This window comes from Callospermophilus lateralis, chromosome 7, assembly GCF_048772815.1.
Source record: "Callospermophilus lateralis isolate mCalLat2 chromosome 7, mCalLat2.hap1, whole genome shotgun sequence".
NCBI classification, from domain to species: domain Eukaryota; kingdom Metazoa; phylum Chordata; class Mammalia; order Rodentia; family Sciuridae; genus Callospermophilus; species Callospermophilus lateralis.
This window is the reverse complement of record NC_135311.1, coordinates 104,385,495-104,399,790: the sequence shown is the minus strand read 5'-3', so window position 1 is coordinate 104,399,790 and position 14,296 is coordinate 104,385,495. Positions and strand designations below refer to the sequence as shown.

General features: G+C 33.4%; 1 protein-coding gene across 6 annotated transcripts in view; it reads left to right on the top strand.

The window, feature by feature from the left end:
- The window catches only part of Osbpl9 (oxysterol binding protein like 9), a 136,299-nt gene that overhangs the window by 99,359 nt on the left and 22,644 nt on the right, over positions 1–14,296 (top strand). For 5 of the 6 annotated variants that reach the window (XM_076860430.1, XM_077109923.1, XM_076860424.1 and 2 more), the window contains 3 exons: positions 331–360; positions 1,431–1,481; positions 12,661–12,751. In XM_076860430.1, the coding sequence (XP_076716545.1) occupies positions 331–360; positions 1,431–1,481; positions 12,661–12,751 (172 nt within the window). Of the gene's footprint in view, positions 1–330; positions 361–1,430; positions 1,482–9,582; positions 9,622–12,660; positions 12,752–14,296 lie in introns of all 6 variants that reach the window. The other variant, XM_076860429.2, reaches the window with a different exon arrangement.

Genomic DNA, 14,296 nt, shown 5'->3' with positions numbered 1-14,296 from the left:
TGAAAGAAAACATTTTAAAATTACATAATGAAACCTACAGAAAAAAAATCTTGTATTCAAAAAAGGAATAGAATGTTTTATATTAGTCTTACAAATCTTGAATTGAATCACATGAATTCCATTTAAGACGGTTTAACCAAAAAATGTCTTGAGTTTTTAATTTTAATGTTCTGTTTAGATTTAAAAATATAATCAAGTACTTTCTTCATAATTTTACATTTGCTTAAAATAATGAATACATTTCTAGTAAAATTCTTTATGACTAATCAGCAAAAACAAACTAGTATATTTATATCTCTAATTATTTTTGTTTAAATTTATTTTTCACAGAAAATTGAAACTCTCAAAGAAACAACAAATGTAAGTTATGTGTTTGATAAACTGACTGTATTATAAGGTGCTGTATATATTATCTCTGTATTAAGTTGCTGATATTGATTTCTGTTCTTGCCTGAGATCCTTAGATAAAAGGTATCATTCATTCACAAGTGTAGGTTGAGTATCTCTCATACGAAATGCTTGGGACCAGAAGTAGTTCTAATTTGGAATATTTTGGATTTGAGAATATTTTTGCACAAAATATTATTGTATCAAGTATGGAATTTTATACTCTGGCATCCTGTCAACATTCAAAAAGTTACAGATTTTGGATTTATTTTTTGGGGGGGTGGGTGGTACTAGGGCTTGAACTAAGGGGCACTCAATCACTGAGCCACATCCCCAGCCCTATTTTGTATTTTATTTTAGAGACAGGGTCTCATTGAGTTGCTTAGCATGTCACCATTGCTGAGGCTGGCTTTGAACTCACGATCCTCCTGCCTTAGCCTCCTGAGCATCTGGGATTACAGGAGTGAGCCACCGCACCCAGCTAGATTTTTTTATATTTAATTTTTGGATTAGGAATACTCAACCTGTGTATATTCTCTTGTAATTAAAATATATTGAGATTCGGTTTATATAATGTACTAGCCTTCTGACATTATCTGACAGACTAATTAGATTTGTATCTTGATAAAAAGTATTTTAAAAACAGGTAAGATAGTATTCCAGGTTTATCAGTATTTTCATTTCCATGAATCTTAAGTAAGTGCTGTAGGAATGTACAGGGTGGCTGTTCTTAATCTAAGAATTTGAAAGTTAATCAAACTCATATTTTTCTATTTGTGATGTTGAAAAGTCATTTAGACAGTGTTTTGTATAAATAAACAATATCGTGGCATTCCTTAGGAGATCATAGAATTGCTAATGAATTAACTTTGAGACTATCAGCGTATTAGAATCATAGGATATCCTCAAGAGAAGGGCATCTTTTATATAGTATAGACTTGACCCTTGTGCATTTGAACTGATTTTTTGTATTTTTAAGCTTCAACATTATGCAACCATTTTATTTGAAGTAAGATCCTAAAATCCGTGTTTTGTTTTTATAGAGCATGGTAGAATCTATTAAACACTGCATTGTGTTGCTGCAGATTGCTAAAGTAAGTAAATTTACTTTCGATTACCTTCATGTAATGGATTCAGAAATTCTAATGGCATTTTCCTTTTAATAACCACAAAACTCAAGTTCTGAAATACTACCTTTCTATGATAAATTGAATTGTGGAGTTACTGATATTGAACAACCATTTTGTTTGGATATTATTTTACTTATGTGTGTCTGTGCTGGTAACACTTTTTCTCAGTGGTTGGGAAGGAAGGGAGCATGTTTGAATTACTCACCCTTTCTTTCCCTTTTACCCATTTTTATAGCTTGGAACAAGGCCATCTTTTGCAAAATCTTTTTCAAAAGATTTTTTTTTTTAAGAATATATAAGGGAATTAAATTTTAGCAGTCATTTTTCTTATCCATAATGCAGAAAGAATATTATGCATGCATTTTAAAAATCATGCTTGATATAGATTTTTTTTTTTTAAGTATTGAGGTACATTAATGAAACCAGTGCTCTAATTGATGTTTTTACTCATGGAACAAACATATTCTGTATTATTGTGGGTTAAAATTTTTATGTATATTGTCTGCTTTTCTGAAAGATTTACTTAAATATTGATTGCCTAAAATTTTCAAAAGAATTTTTATTGTTTGTGAATGAGCTTACTTTTTACAAAAGATTTTCCCCTTGTTATTCCTACCTATTTTTATCCTGCAGCTAAAAGCATAGGTAGATAGCTCAGTGGCCAGGTTAGAAATGATGTTTATGTGAGTTTTTCATTGTTGGTCTGCTTTACTTACTCAGTTACGCATAGTTGTTTGTTCAATTATGGAAACTTTTTTTCTGAGCATTGTTATTGATGCAGTGGGATAGGGCAATCAGTTTTTGTTTGAGTAGTAATGATATTATGCTTATAGGATAAAGGGGGATTGAATTGTCATTTTCTTTTGAAGCCAGACTCAACATTAGCATACTTAAGTGTCAGAACTTAGGGCTTGCATTCACCTTATAGATATTCTTGACCACGATGCCTGCTTCCTATATGTCTCTAAACTTGTCATCTACTTTTGTGGATCAGAATCTATTCTGAAGCTAAGAAGAAGGGAGGATAGGGCTGGAGGCATGAAAGGAGTAAGATTTTTGGTTTAGTTTTTCTTGGCTCTTGAATTACATGGGTGAATGCAGGCCTACAGTTAACCCAAAACCTGTATATATTTAACTAGTAAACTACACCAAAAGTGTGTAGTGGAATAGGTATTTTAGGGCATTCATATTTCCTTCTCTGGAAGATGTTAGAAGAAGAAGTGATACAGTGTGTAGGCCTGTTGGAGTCGTCTCTGGAAACCACTCAGAATTTTAGATAGCTGTACAACAGTTCACTCCAGGCTTTTTCACATTTTATCCACTCATCAAGAACATTTTTGGTGTGCTTCTCTTTGAAGTGTGTTTTGGTTCAACATATTAAAGCTCTTTTCTAGAACTTTCTATAATTTAGTCTGAACATGCAACCTATTTTCATCCAGCTCAATAGACAAAACATTTCAAGGTCCTTCAGAATGAGTAATTCAGGTCAAATAAATGGAGTTGGACTTTTTATTTAATTTCAGAAGGAAGTTTTATTATTAAGGGTTTTTTTACGTGCAAATACAACTCTCCTGTGCCCATATGAACTGTGTATGTCTTTAACCTAATTTAATTGTAAATCAGACCATATTATTTGCCTAATCAAAAATGCTTTTCCATTTTATTTGAAATGAAATCTAAACTACTTAGTATAACATGCCATCACTACTCTCTTCTTTTCTCCTATCCTTGCTTAATCATACCATTCAATAACATTGGCCTGTTCTAGGGATTTTTACTTGCTTTTCCCTTCACCTGGAGGGAACTTCCCATAGATTTCCACCAGACTCCACTCCCTTACTTCACTTGATTCAGATTTCTGCCAAATAAAATGTCTTTGGAAAAACCTCCCTGGCACCTCTACCTAAAATAATTTCTAACTCCCACTAGTTTCAAATCATGGTCTTGTATCACTAACCAAATTTACACAGTATATTTGTTTATATGTTATCTCTACATAAGAGTCAAATCTTTTGGCAGCCTGAGCTGCCATAACAAAATAATATAGATAACAACAGAAATTTCTCATTTTGGAAGCTGAAAATTCAAGATCAAGGCTCTGACCTTTTTCATTTCTGATGGGGGGGCCTTCCTTTTTGGTCTGGAGACATCCTGTAAATTCATATAGTCTTTCCTTGATGTATGTACACAGAGAAAGCATAAGTTCTCTGGTCATTCTTCTTTTATGGATACCGATCCTATTTATTCAGAGCACCATGTTTTTTGCCTTATTTAGCCTTAATTAAATCCTTAGAAGCCTGTATCCAGTTATAGCCACTTTGAGGATTAGACCTTCAACATAGGAATTTGGTGGAGGGGGGCACAGACATACAGTCTATAATAACAATATATTCTCAGTATCTATAATATTTGCCTGCCACATAACCGAATGATTTTTCTAATGCATAATTTTTTTAAATGATTGCATGGTTTATATTTATACCTATATTTCCACTGTAGGTATGATTCATTTCATTTAGCTGCCTTTACTATGCTGTGATGAAATTTTGTTTTTAGTTGTAGATGAACACAATATTTTATTTATTTATTTTTATGTGGTGCTGAGGATTGAACACAGTGCCTCACATGTGCCAGGCAAATGCTCTACCACTGAGCCATAACCCCAGCCCAGAAAATTCTTATATGTTAATCGTTAGGCAAACCTAAACAGTTAACTGATCTGTGATTAAGAGACAGTGTTTTGGGGGCTGGGGTTGTAGCTCAGTGGTGGAGCACTTGCCTGGCACATGTGAGGCACTGGGTTTGATGCTCAGCACCACATATATATAAATAAATAAATAAATACTTAAATAAAGGTATTGTTTCCATCTACAATTAAAAATATTTTTTAAAAAAGATACAATGTTTTAAAATAATAATAAGAAGCAACATTGCACAATCTTAAAGAACATAGACTCTGGACCCAGAATGAGTTTGATACCGGTTCCATCACCAGAGCAAGTTTGTTTATCCTTTCTGTGCTTTGCTTTATATTCTGTGTAAAACAGTGATATTAATAGTATCTACCTCTTACTTATATTGTGAAATTTAAAGGATTACTATTTGTAATGTTCTTAGTACTAGACATATTGAGCCCTAAGTATTTCTTAAATATAAAAAAATTTAGGAAGGTAAATTTAAAGTGACAATATAACATTTTGATAAAAATGGGAGAACTTCTATCCAGTGATGGAAATATAAATTGTCATATCCACTTTAGAGGACTATTATTCATTGGCAGGTTAATAAAGGAGGGTGATAATGCCATCTAAGACTTCACAGGGATCCAAGAAGTTGACTAATTTAAACCTTTTTGAGGCTGATATATAGTCTGGCAGAAATAAAATTTTATTCTTCAAGTCTAAGTATTTTTTTTTTCACTTGCTTGGTAGTATCTTTTGAAGTATAGAAGGTTTTAATTTTGGTGAAGTCCAACTTATCAGTCTCTCTTATTGCTGTGTCTTTGTTGGCATATCTAAGAAATCATAGCTTGAACTAATGTCACACGGATTTTGTTCCCATGCTTTTTTAATTTTAGCTCTTTAAGTCTAGCTTGAGTTAATATTTGTGTTGTGATACGAGGTAGGGACCCAAATTCATTTATTTTTTGTTTTGTGAATGAATATCCAGAATCCCAGTCCCTTTTGATATCTTCTCAACATATAATTAGGAAGTTTATGAGCATAAAATTAAGAGAGCATTCACTAGACTACATTGCCTCATTAGAGAGGTGGGGATATGTTTCATGTTGTTTTTTTTTTTAATGATGGACATGGTTTAAAAAATACCAGAGTTTATAATTATGGTCAAAGTCTCCCAAAATTATGTGGTGCTCGTGTTTTTGTTGACTATCATATTTTCAGATCTCAGTCATGTTGGTATGTTCAAAAAAGAGAACAACCATTATGTATAGAATGAAGGGACTTATAACCAAATAAATCTGGTGTAATTTAAGTAGGAAGTAACATTGGACTCTTTCTTTGTTTCTTTAAAATAATTCATATTGAATTCAATAGAATCTCTGGTTGAGATTTTGCTTTACTTCACCCATTAAAAGGCAACTTGTAGTTCATTTAGAAAATAAAAACAAGAAAGGAGAAAGGGAAAAAGTGAGTGTAATAGAACAAAAATCCTAGAATTTATATGGGAATGGTTGATAGTAAGGCATGTAACAGCCTGTGGGTTTAGATTTGACACTGCCTTAAAAAAATAAACCACAATGGCAACTCAAATAATAACTGATTTAGAGTAGCATATGCTACTAATCGAGAATTTTTTAGGGGGGAAATGTTAGATGTTTATCTTAAACTGTACTAAGAAGTGCTGGTTTTAAATGTGATATACTTTGTCAGTAATGTATTGCCTTTTAACAATTCACCCCAAATTTTGAGTGTCTTAAAATAACTTTGTCACTTATTTTCCGGACAGTTCTGCATTTTGGGTAGGCCACATGGCTTGTCTCTGCCTTGTTCAACCTTGGCTTGATTAGAGGCTGGAGGGTCCACTTTCAAGATGGCTCACTAACATGGCTAAGAAGTTGGGTGGTGTGGGAGGGTTACGTTCCTCTCCATATAGTTCTTTTCATGATAGCTTGGGCTTTCTTACAGTGTACTAGGGTTCCAATAAAACAAGATAAAGGCTTGTGGCATTTAGAAGTCAGAATAATCATTACTCTTATACTGGTTGGTAGGTAACAGTCACAATATTGAATCCAGGTGGATTCAAAAATAGGGAACATGATGTCTGCCCTTTTTTAAAATATTTTTAAATTATTTATGGACCTTTATTTTATTCATTAATTTATATGTGGTACTGAGAATTGAACCCGAAGCATCACAAATGTGAGGCAGGTGCTCTACCACTGAGCCACAACCCCAGCCTGATCTCTCTTTTTTTTTTTTTTTTAAAGAATTTAACCTTTATTTATTTGTTGTTGTTGATTTGTTTTTATGTGGTGCTGAGAATCGAATCCAGCCCTCATCTGTCCTAGGCTAGCACTCTACCACTGAGCCATAACCCTAGCCTGGTCTCTGCCTTTTAATGGAGTTATTTTTGGACATTTTAAGCTACCATATGTTTATAATTCTGAGAAAGCCTTTTGGAAAATCAGTCTAATATTTAGAAATTAGAAGAGGAAAACCAAAAATCAATTAAATTTTCATCTGAGCAAGACACTTTCTTTTCCATTTTTCTTTCTCTGTAAGTTTCAGTAATTTATTTTCAACTTTCTTTGTATTCAGAATTACTGAAACTTTGCGTGCTTTAAATATATACTTAACTTAGTTGTGCAAATAAAAGGGAAAATGTCAACTTGAATTATGAGAATATTAAAATGGAGATACTTTCAGGGATTTGTAAAATACATGCACCATGCCAAGGGTTCCCAAGACCACCTGTGGGTTTGGAGATTGTCTAGAAGGACTCACAGCTGTGACCTACTACAAAATCAGGAAAATGAAAAGACACAAGGAAATCTCCAGAGCAAACCAAGCAAGAGTCTTATTCCAGTGGAGTCATATAGGATGTATTTAATTCCTCCAGTAACAAATCATGATTTGTTATCTACCTAGGAAAACTCATTAGACACCCTTTGCCTAGAGATTTTATTGGAGGATTGTCACATATGCACTCTCTTGACACTTAATACCATTCCAGATTTAAAGAAGAAAATTGGGTGTTCAGTATAAACCTTAGTATTTCCATAAACAGCATAGCTACGTTGAGCCACTGTAACCAGTTATGCTGGTGGGAACTGTCCTATAACCTGAGTTACTAGATACCAGCTAAAAGGACAGCTTTACAATCATGTTTTTCTAAGGAGCCATTCCAGGACTGCTATGTTAGTTAATTCTTTTCTGCACATATACTTAACAGGTCTTCAGATTGCTCTTGTTTGATGCTTTGGTGTATAGATTTTCTGGAAAAAAAAATTCACAAATAAATGAGATATAGGTTGGCTGTTATGTTTAAAATCAAAACCAAAGATTAGTTTCTACTCAAACTTGGAACAGTGGTACTTGCCTGTAATCCCACTGACTTGGGATGCGGAAGCAGAAATGTGATCACAAGTTTGAGGACAGCCTGGGCAACGTAGTTGAGAACTTACCTCAAAAAATAAAGAGGGGGCTAGGATATAACTCAACAGTAGAGCACTTACCTAGCGTGCAGGGGCACTGGGGGCAAATCCCTAGTATCACAAAGTAAAACAACAATAAAAAACTTGAAAGCTTCCAGATAGGTTACGGTTAAAACCTTAAGCATTTTGTTTAAATACATTAACTGCATAATACTAAAATGTGAACTTTTTTCCCCCCGCGGTTATGTTTGCTGCTTTAGAGAATTGTTCTTTTATCAAAAAAAGGGTTGAGGGGGGGACTATGACAACCAGAAACCTGGTTTCTCTTTGCTTTTTATTTTGGAATCTCTCCAAGGTATCTAATAGAAGGAATACTATTATATTTCTCTGTCTATCTGATGTCTTTATTTTTGTATTACATTTATATTATTATACCCTTAGATGAAGCAAAAGATAGAGTATTAGTTTTCCCTTTATTATTAATATTTTTTAAAAGCTTTTTTTTTTTTTAGTTGTAGATGGACACAATGCCATTTATTTATTTTCATGTGATGCTGAGAATCAACCCCAGTACCTAACATATGTTAGGCAAGTGCTCTGCCACTTAGCAACAACCCCAGCCCAGTTTTCCCTTTATTAATAAAAACTAAATTTTATGCAGATTGTGGTGGCATACACTTTTAATCACCACTTCTTGGGGGCTGAGGCAAGAGGATTGCAAATTTGAGGCCAGCCTGGGCAATTTAGCAACCATTTTACTCGAATGGACATGAAGAAATTCAAAAAAGATAGTTTTTTTTTAGGTCATAATATTCTAAAAATATACCAATCTTAATAATCATCTTACCTTTAAACATTTTTAAGGTTTTTTTTTTTTCTTCCCTACATTTCTCTCAGTACAGACTTTCTCCCCTAAGTATTTGATGTTGCTTTCTATATATATAGTACTTGTCCAGGAAGTATTTTTTCATCTCTTGAGGATGAGACAGTCCCAAAAGATTGCTCATTCCTCCTGTATGCATCCATGTTGGTCACTGAGGTGCTCAGGAGAGTGGGAAGGAAGAGGATTGAAGAGTCCAAGATATATAAGATGAATTCTTAGGTTCCTTCCACAGGAGGAATGAGTGTGTGTTGGCAACTCCATCACCTTCCCACCCTTTAAGTATATCCTTGTAGTGGCAAGGCAAAATAGCTTATTTGTTAAGAGCATGAATTCTGGAATGAGACTGCTTGTATTGGAACCCTGGCTCCCTCTATTTCAGTGTTCTCATTTGTCAGGGGGAATAATAAAAATAGAAACTATATTATCAGGTTGTTGTTGGAATACATGAATTAATATACATTAAAATGCTTGCCAGGTATTAAGTATTGGCTGCAACATCATCATAGTACAGATATAGCAATTATGGTTACTGAAACAAAAATCAGAAACAAAAACAATTACTTTTTTTTTAGGAAAGTAATAGTCTAATTCTGATACCAGTAACCCGAATATGTGCAGTTGTGTCCATTTCAAGTTTTTCAGGGTATGTGATTGCCACACCTTGAAAGTATAGTGAGAGTTTGGGAATTGTAGGGATTGGCATAAATGACTATAAAGTTTAAGCTAAGAAATATTTAGATCTTCAACCCTAAATTAGTACATCACTTTTAATTGTTAGTACAATTACGACTTCAGTTTAATAGGTTATTTTCTCAGCAAACTTAATTAAAATGTCTATGTAGAAAATGAATTGTCATGCTATTGATGTTGATTATTTTATAGCTAGCAATGGAGTTATGTTTGGCTAGGAATGTACAAATGGAATTTGTACATACATTGTAGTAATACATTGTAGTATTCTAACACTATTGCTTATGTAGTAAAATAAGCTTTCTTAGTAGAAAAAGTACACATGGGATTACTTAAATAAAAGAATAAAGTTAATATTCTTAACATTTTTCCTAAAGGACCAGAGTAATGCGGAGAAGCACGCAGATGGAATTATAGTAAGTTTAATCTAATCTTTTGTTTCCTTTTACTTCTGCAGAGCATTATAACCAGTCATGTCAGGAGAAACCTGAATTTCTACTCATTTTTCAACGCAAATTCCTATTTTCACTTACTCACTGCTTTTTGTTATTAACTCTTGCAATTTTCTGTGAGCTCTTTAAGTTGGCCATCTTTCAACAATCATTTGGAGAGGAAATGACAATCTTAAAATTATTTCTAAGTATTGGTTTCAATTGAATCACTTTGCATGTGTTACTTGATGGGTTAATCATGGTATGAAAACAGATTTTATAATTAAATAAGGCATAAACAGGAAGTAGCCTCTCTTTTTGTCCTGAAACTTTACAAATGTCAGCTTGTCTGAGATCTGGAAACATTTTGTAAATCTTCACAACCATCTCATGTTTATGAAAGGATGAGCATGTTATTTTTATATTTGGCTTAAAATGGAAAGCAGAAGTTAGATATCTGTGTTGTTTGCATATTTCTTAAGAAGGCAAAATACAAGAAATATCTTTGAAATATGAATTAAATACAGTGTAATTTCTGTTTCTGTTTTCAAAGTGTGAGCCCTAGTGATATAATACAGTTACATGAAATAAATACAACATAATGTTATATATCTCTTCCTGAGATATCATTGAAGATTGTTAGCCTCATGGGAAAGGACTGTATGTGTTTGTTGTCCAGTAACTCCTGGTCCCCAAAGACTACTCCTAAGGAAGCTTGTGTTGGCAGTTATTTTCATGTCCTTTCCCTCTAAGCCAAAGTTAATTGTGTTAAAAAATGGACAGGATTTTATAAAGCATACCAAAAAATGTTTGATTACTCGCAGTTATGAGCATTTGGCAAGTTTATACTCAGAGGAAATTTAAATTTGTAGAAAGCAAACATATTTGATTCATTTGCCCAAGAACTGAAGCATTTTTCTTTGAGAGTTTTTATTTTGAAGAAAAGAACTGTTCATGATGTCTTAGATCCACATTGCTTGGACTTACATTACAGCCCTACTGCTTACTACCTGAGATCTTTAAGCAAGTTACTTAACCTTTCTGATTCTTATTTTCCTTATTGATAAAGAAAGCTGAAAGTTTCTTCCTTCAAATGTTATAAGGTACAGAGTGATCACATAGTATTCAATAAATGTTAGCTGTGTGTACTTATATGTATATATAGTTCATTATATTATTTTGCATGAGTTTCATTAATGTCCTAACAAATTAGGGCCTGAAGATTATTTGTTTGAACTTCTGAAACTCCTGCACATTTTTCAAAGCAGTATATAGAATATAATTTTACATACTTTAACCTGAAGTTGATTGGCCAAGAACCATAGATAAATGTAAAATAGTTACTGTTTTCTGTCAAAGACAGTAAGATTGAATACTTTTAATATACATACTGTCAAAAAGACAAAACTATATATATAACTAACAAACGTAGTTAATAGATTTTATTAGCTTTTATTTGTGATTCATGGATTGTAGAACCTCCATCCTATTAAAATAGAATGAGATCTACTGGGCAGTACCAGAACAATGGGTTTTGTAGGTTAGGAACAAGGAAACTGAACAGTAGAAAAACTGATTGGTTAACATCAGGTTATTTTTTTTGTAACCTGGGTTAAAGCAGAGAGGACTTCATTATTACACTGAATCAGATAGATGGGAATCTCCTATGTTCTGGAAAAACTGATCTCCTTTGAATTTCAATTTGATTATGCAGCATTTAGCATGAGTGACTCCATTTGGTTTGGTCTCATCTGTTGGGACTAAATATAGGAGCTTAGTTCAAAATAGTAATTGCCATAATTTTCATTTAACAATATAAAGAAGTTTAAAAAGGTATTTTCTTGGGTTGACAAGCCTAATATTAGAACATTTCATTTGGAAAGATTATATCCAAAAGACAAAATTCTGGTACCTGATTACTTTGATTCCAAAGTTACTTTATTTATTAGTCTCTTCAAAGAGAGGGTTAAGGAGGTGATATATTCTCATTCCTTTGGATTAGAGCATTAGTGGTGGGATTTGCTCTTATGAAACACTTGGAGTCCTTTAGAGAAAAGCACTTTGTAACAAGGAATTTAAAGAGTAGCTCCAAGACTTGTTAAGATGCTTGTATAATGACTTGATCCAGATCTGAAAAAAGAATCCTAAAGTGATAATAGGAAGCCCATAGAGACCATATAATCCATTTTTTCTTTATTTTATAGGCTGGATTAACTGAGTCCCACAGATAAGATGCTTGAGGGGTCTAAGGAGTTAAAGTTTTTACAGATACTTTTTTGGGTTTAGTCATTAGCCACGACCTGGATTTAAAATTCATCCAGACCTTCTTCCCCATTAAAAAAAAAAAAAAAAAAAAATCAGTAAGCTGCGTAGAGTCTTGTTTTTAAAATGTCATTGGGCTGTCAGAGTAATTTTTCTTGGAATCACAGAAACCTGGACTCCTCCCCGCTAAAATTATGCCATCTGTTTGTTTCCTTTTCTGTAGTCTCAAAAAGAAAACCTTCTTCCCATACTTAGTAGAAGGTATATCTTTGCCTTGAGTGACCATAAAACTGGACACCAACATTGTGTAACAGAGTGGTGGATAGCAGTGGTCTAGGATGGAAAGATGAGATCTTCATAGTATAGATCCATTAGCGTAATGATAGGTATAAATTTTATTAACACCAAAGAAATATTTATGATGAATTGTTTTTGAAGCACTGAATTGAGAGGTTATTGTTTTTGCTTCTTCAAATCTTCTTCACATCATTTTATAACTCCTAAGTTTTTCCAGTTAGCTTTACTATCTTATTTGGACAGTGATTGATTTATTTTCTTTTCTTACTGTGCTTTGTTAGAAGAAACTCTTACGTGTCTGTGTAGAAAAGGTGTTTCATTTTCTCTTTGCATTTTGACTCTCCTTATCTATATAGCTGCCTTCAGGATTTTGCTGTCAGGAATGGGGCATTTTACTCACATGGGAGGGTTAGCACAAGAAGAACAGTTAATTAAAAATAACTACATTGTGTTTCTTTATCTCAGAGTACTATTAATCCTGTAGATGCAATATATCAACCCAGTCCCTTGGAATCTGTAATCAGCACAATGCCTTCCCAGACTGTCTTACCTCCAGGTATAGTATTTGGAAAAATGTTTCACAGATTCATTGATGAGAAAAAATTTACCTTATATGGTCATTATAGTAATCTTAGTATTTTCTGTGTGTGTTTTTTTTTAAGTAAATAAAATGATCATCAAAAATAATACAGCTGAGGGGCTGAGGTTATGGTTCAGCAGTAGAGCGCTCGCCTCGCATGTGTGAGGCCCCAGGTTCGATCCTCAGCACCACATAAAAATAAATTTAAAAAAATAAGTGTATTGTGTCCAACTACAACTAAAATATAAATATTAAAAAAACAGGTGAAAGTGGTAAAAGAAATTAATAGTATTTTGATATGGAAACTTTTGAAGTATGATGAAAGGGGCTTTAGTGTTCAGAGATGGAAGGCAACATGGACTTGGATTTGCTAGTAGGACAGAACTATTTATTTATTTATTTTTTGTACTGGAGATTGAACCCAGGGGTGCTTCATTTACCATTGAGTTACGTTCCCAAACTTTTTTTTTTTTGAGGTATAGACTCACTAAGTGGCTTAGGGCCTGACTAAGTTGCTGAGGCTGGCCTTGAACATGTGGTCCTTCTACCTCAGCCTCCCAAGTTGCTGAGATTGCGGCTGTGCGCTACTGTGTCTGGCTGGTAGAACAGAATTTTTTGACCCAGCATTCATGACTATCAAAGTAAGCTTAGCATACCTTAATCTACTTAAGGGTAATCCAGGAATATTCAATTTGGAGGTATTCTTTTTTTTTAATTTTTAATTTTTTTAAACATTTATTTTTTAGTTATAAGTGGACACAATACCTTTATTTTATTTTTATGTGGTGCTGAGGATCGAACCTAGTGCATCACACATGCTAGGCAAGCGCTCTTCCTCTGAGCCCCAGTCTTGGCCCCCTGTAGGTATACTTTATAATTTTGAACAATACAAAGTTTTACTTAAGATACTGAGAATGGGAAGAATAAAATTTGTGATGCCTCCTGATCAGATGTAATTTTAAGTATGGAGCAATAAATACTTTTTTAAAAACAGACAAAAGAGGGTCAAGGGCCAACACCCCGCTGTCTTGATTCCCTTTGTCTTTCTATTGCATCCATCATGTCTGTGTTCTTGTTGATGATGACATAGTGAAGCCAGAAATTGCATTATAAAAGGGAAAGTTCTTTTTTAAAAAATACTTAAAAGCATGTGAAATCCTTTTATGAATTTTTTGCTCCTTAAGAGAATGAGCTTAATATTACTTTGAGTACTAAAGAGGAGATACTGTGCCCTGTTTCACATTTTATGTGGTTTGGGACTTAGAACACATTATCAACAGAAGCATGTATTGGTTCTACAAAATAGTTATACAGAGCATTTGCCTGTCATGGCTGGTATCTTGATATCTTGCCTGCATATTATCATTGAGTTTAAGAGACTAGTAGGTCAGAAAGAAGGAGTAGCATGAAACCTAATAAAATACTATTTTAGAAATTTCTGAACTTTGTGATCTTGAATCCCAAACAATTGCAGTTAACAACAGTGTGTGTGTTTGACTGTTTTCTCTAACTTATTTCACA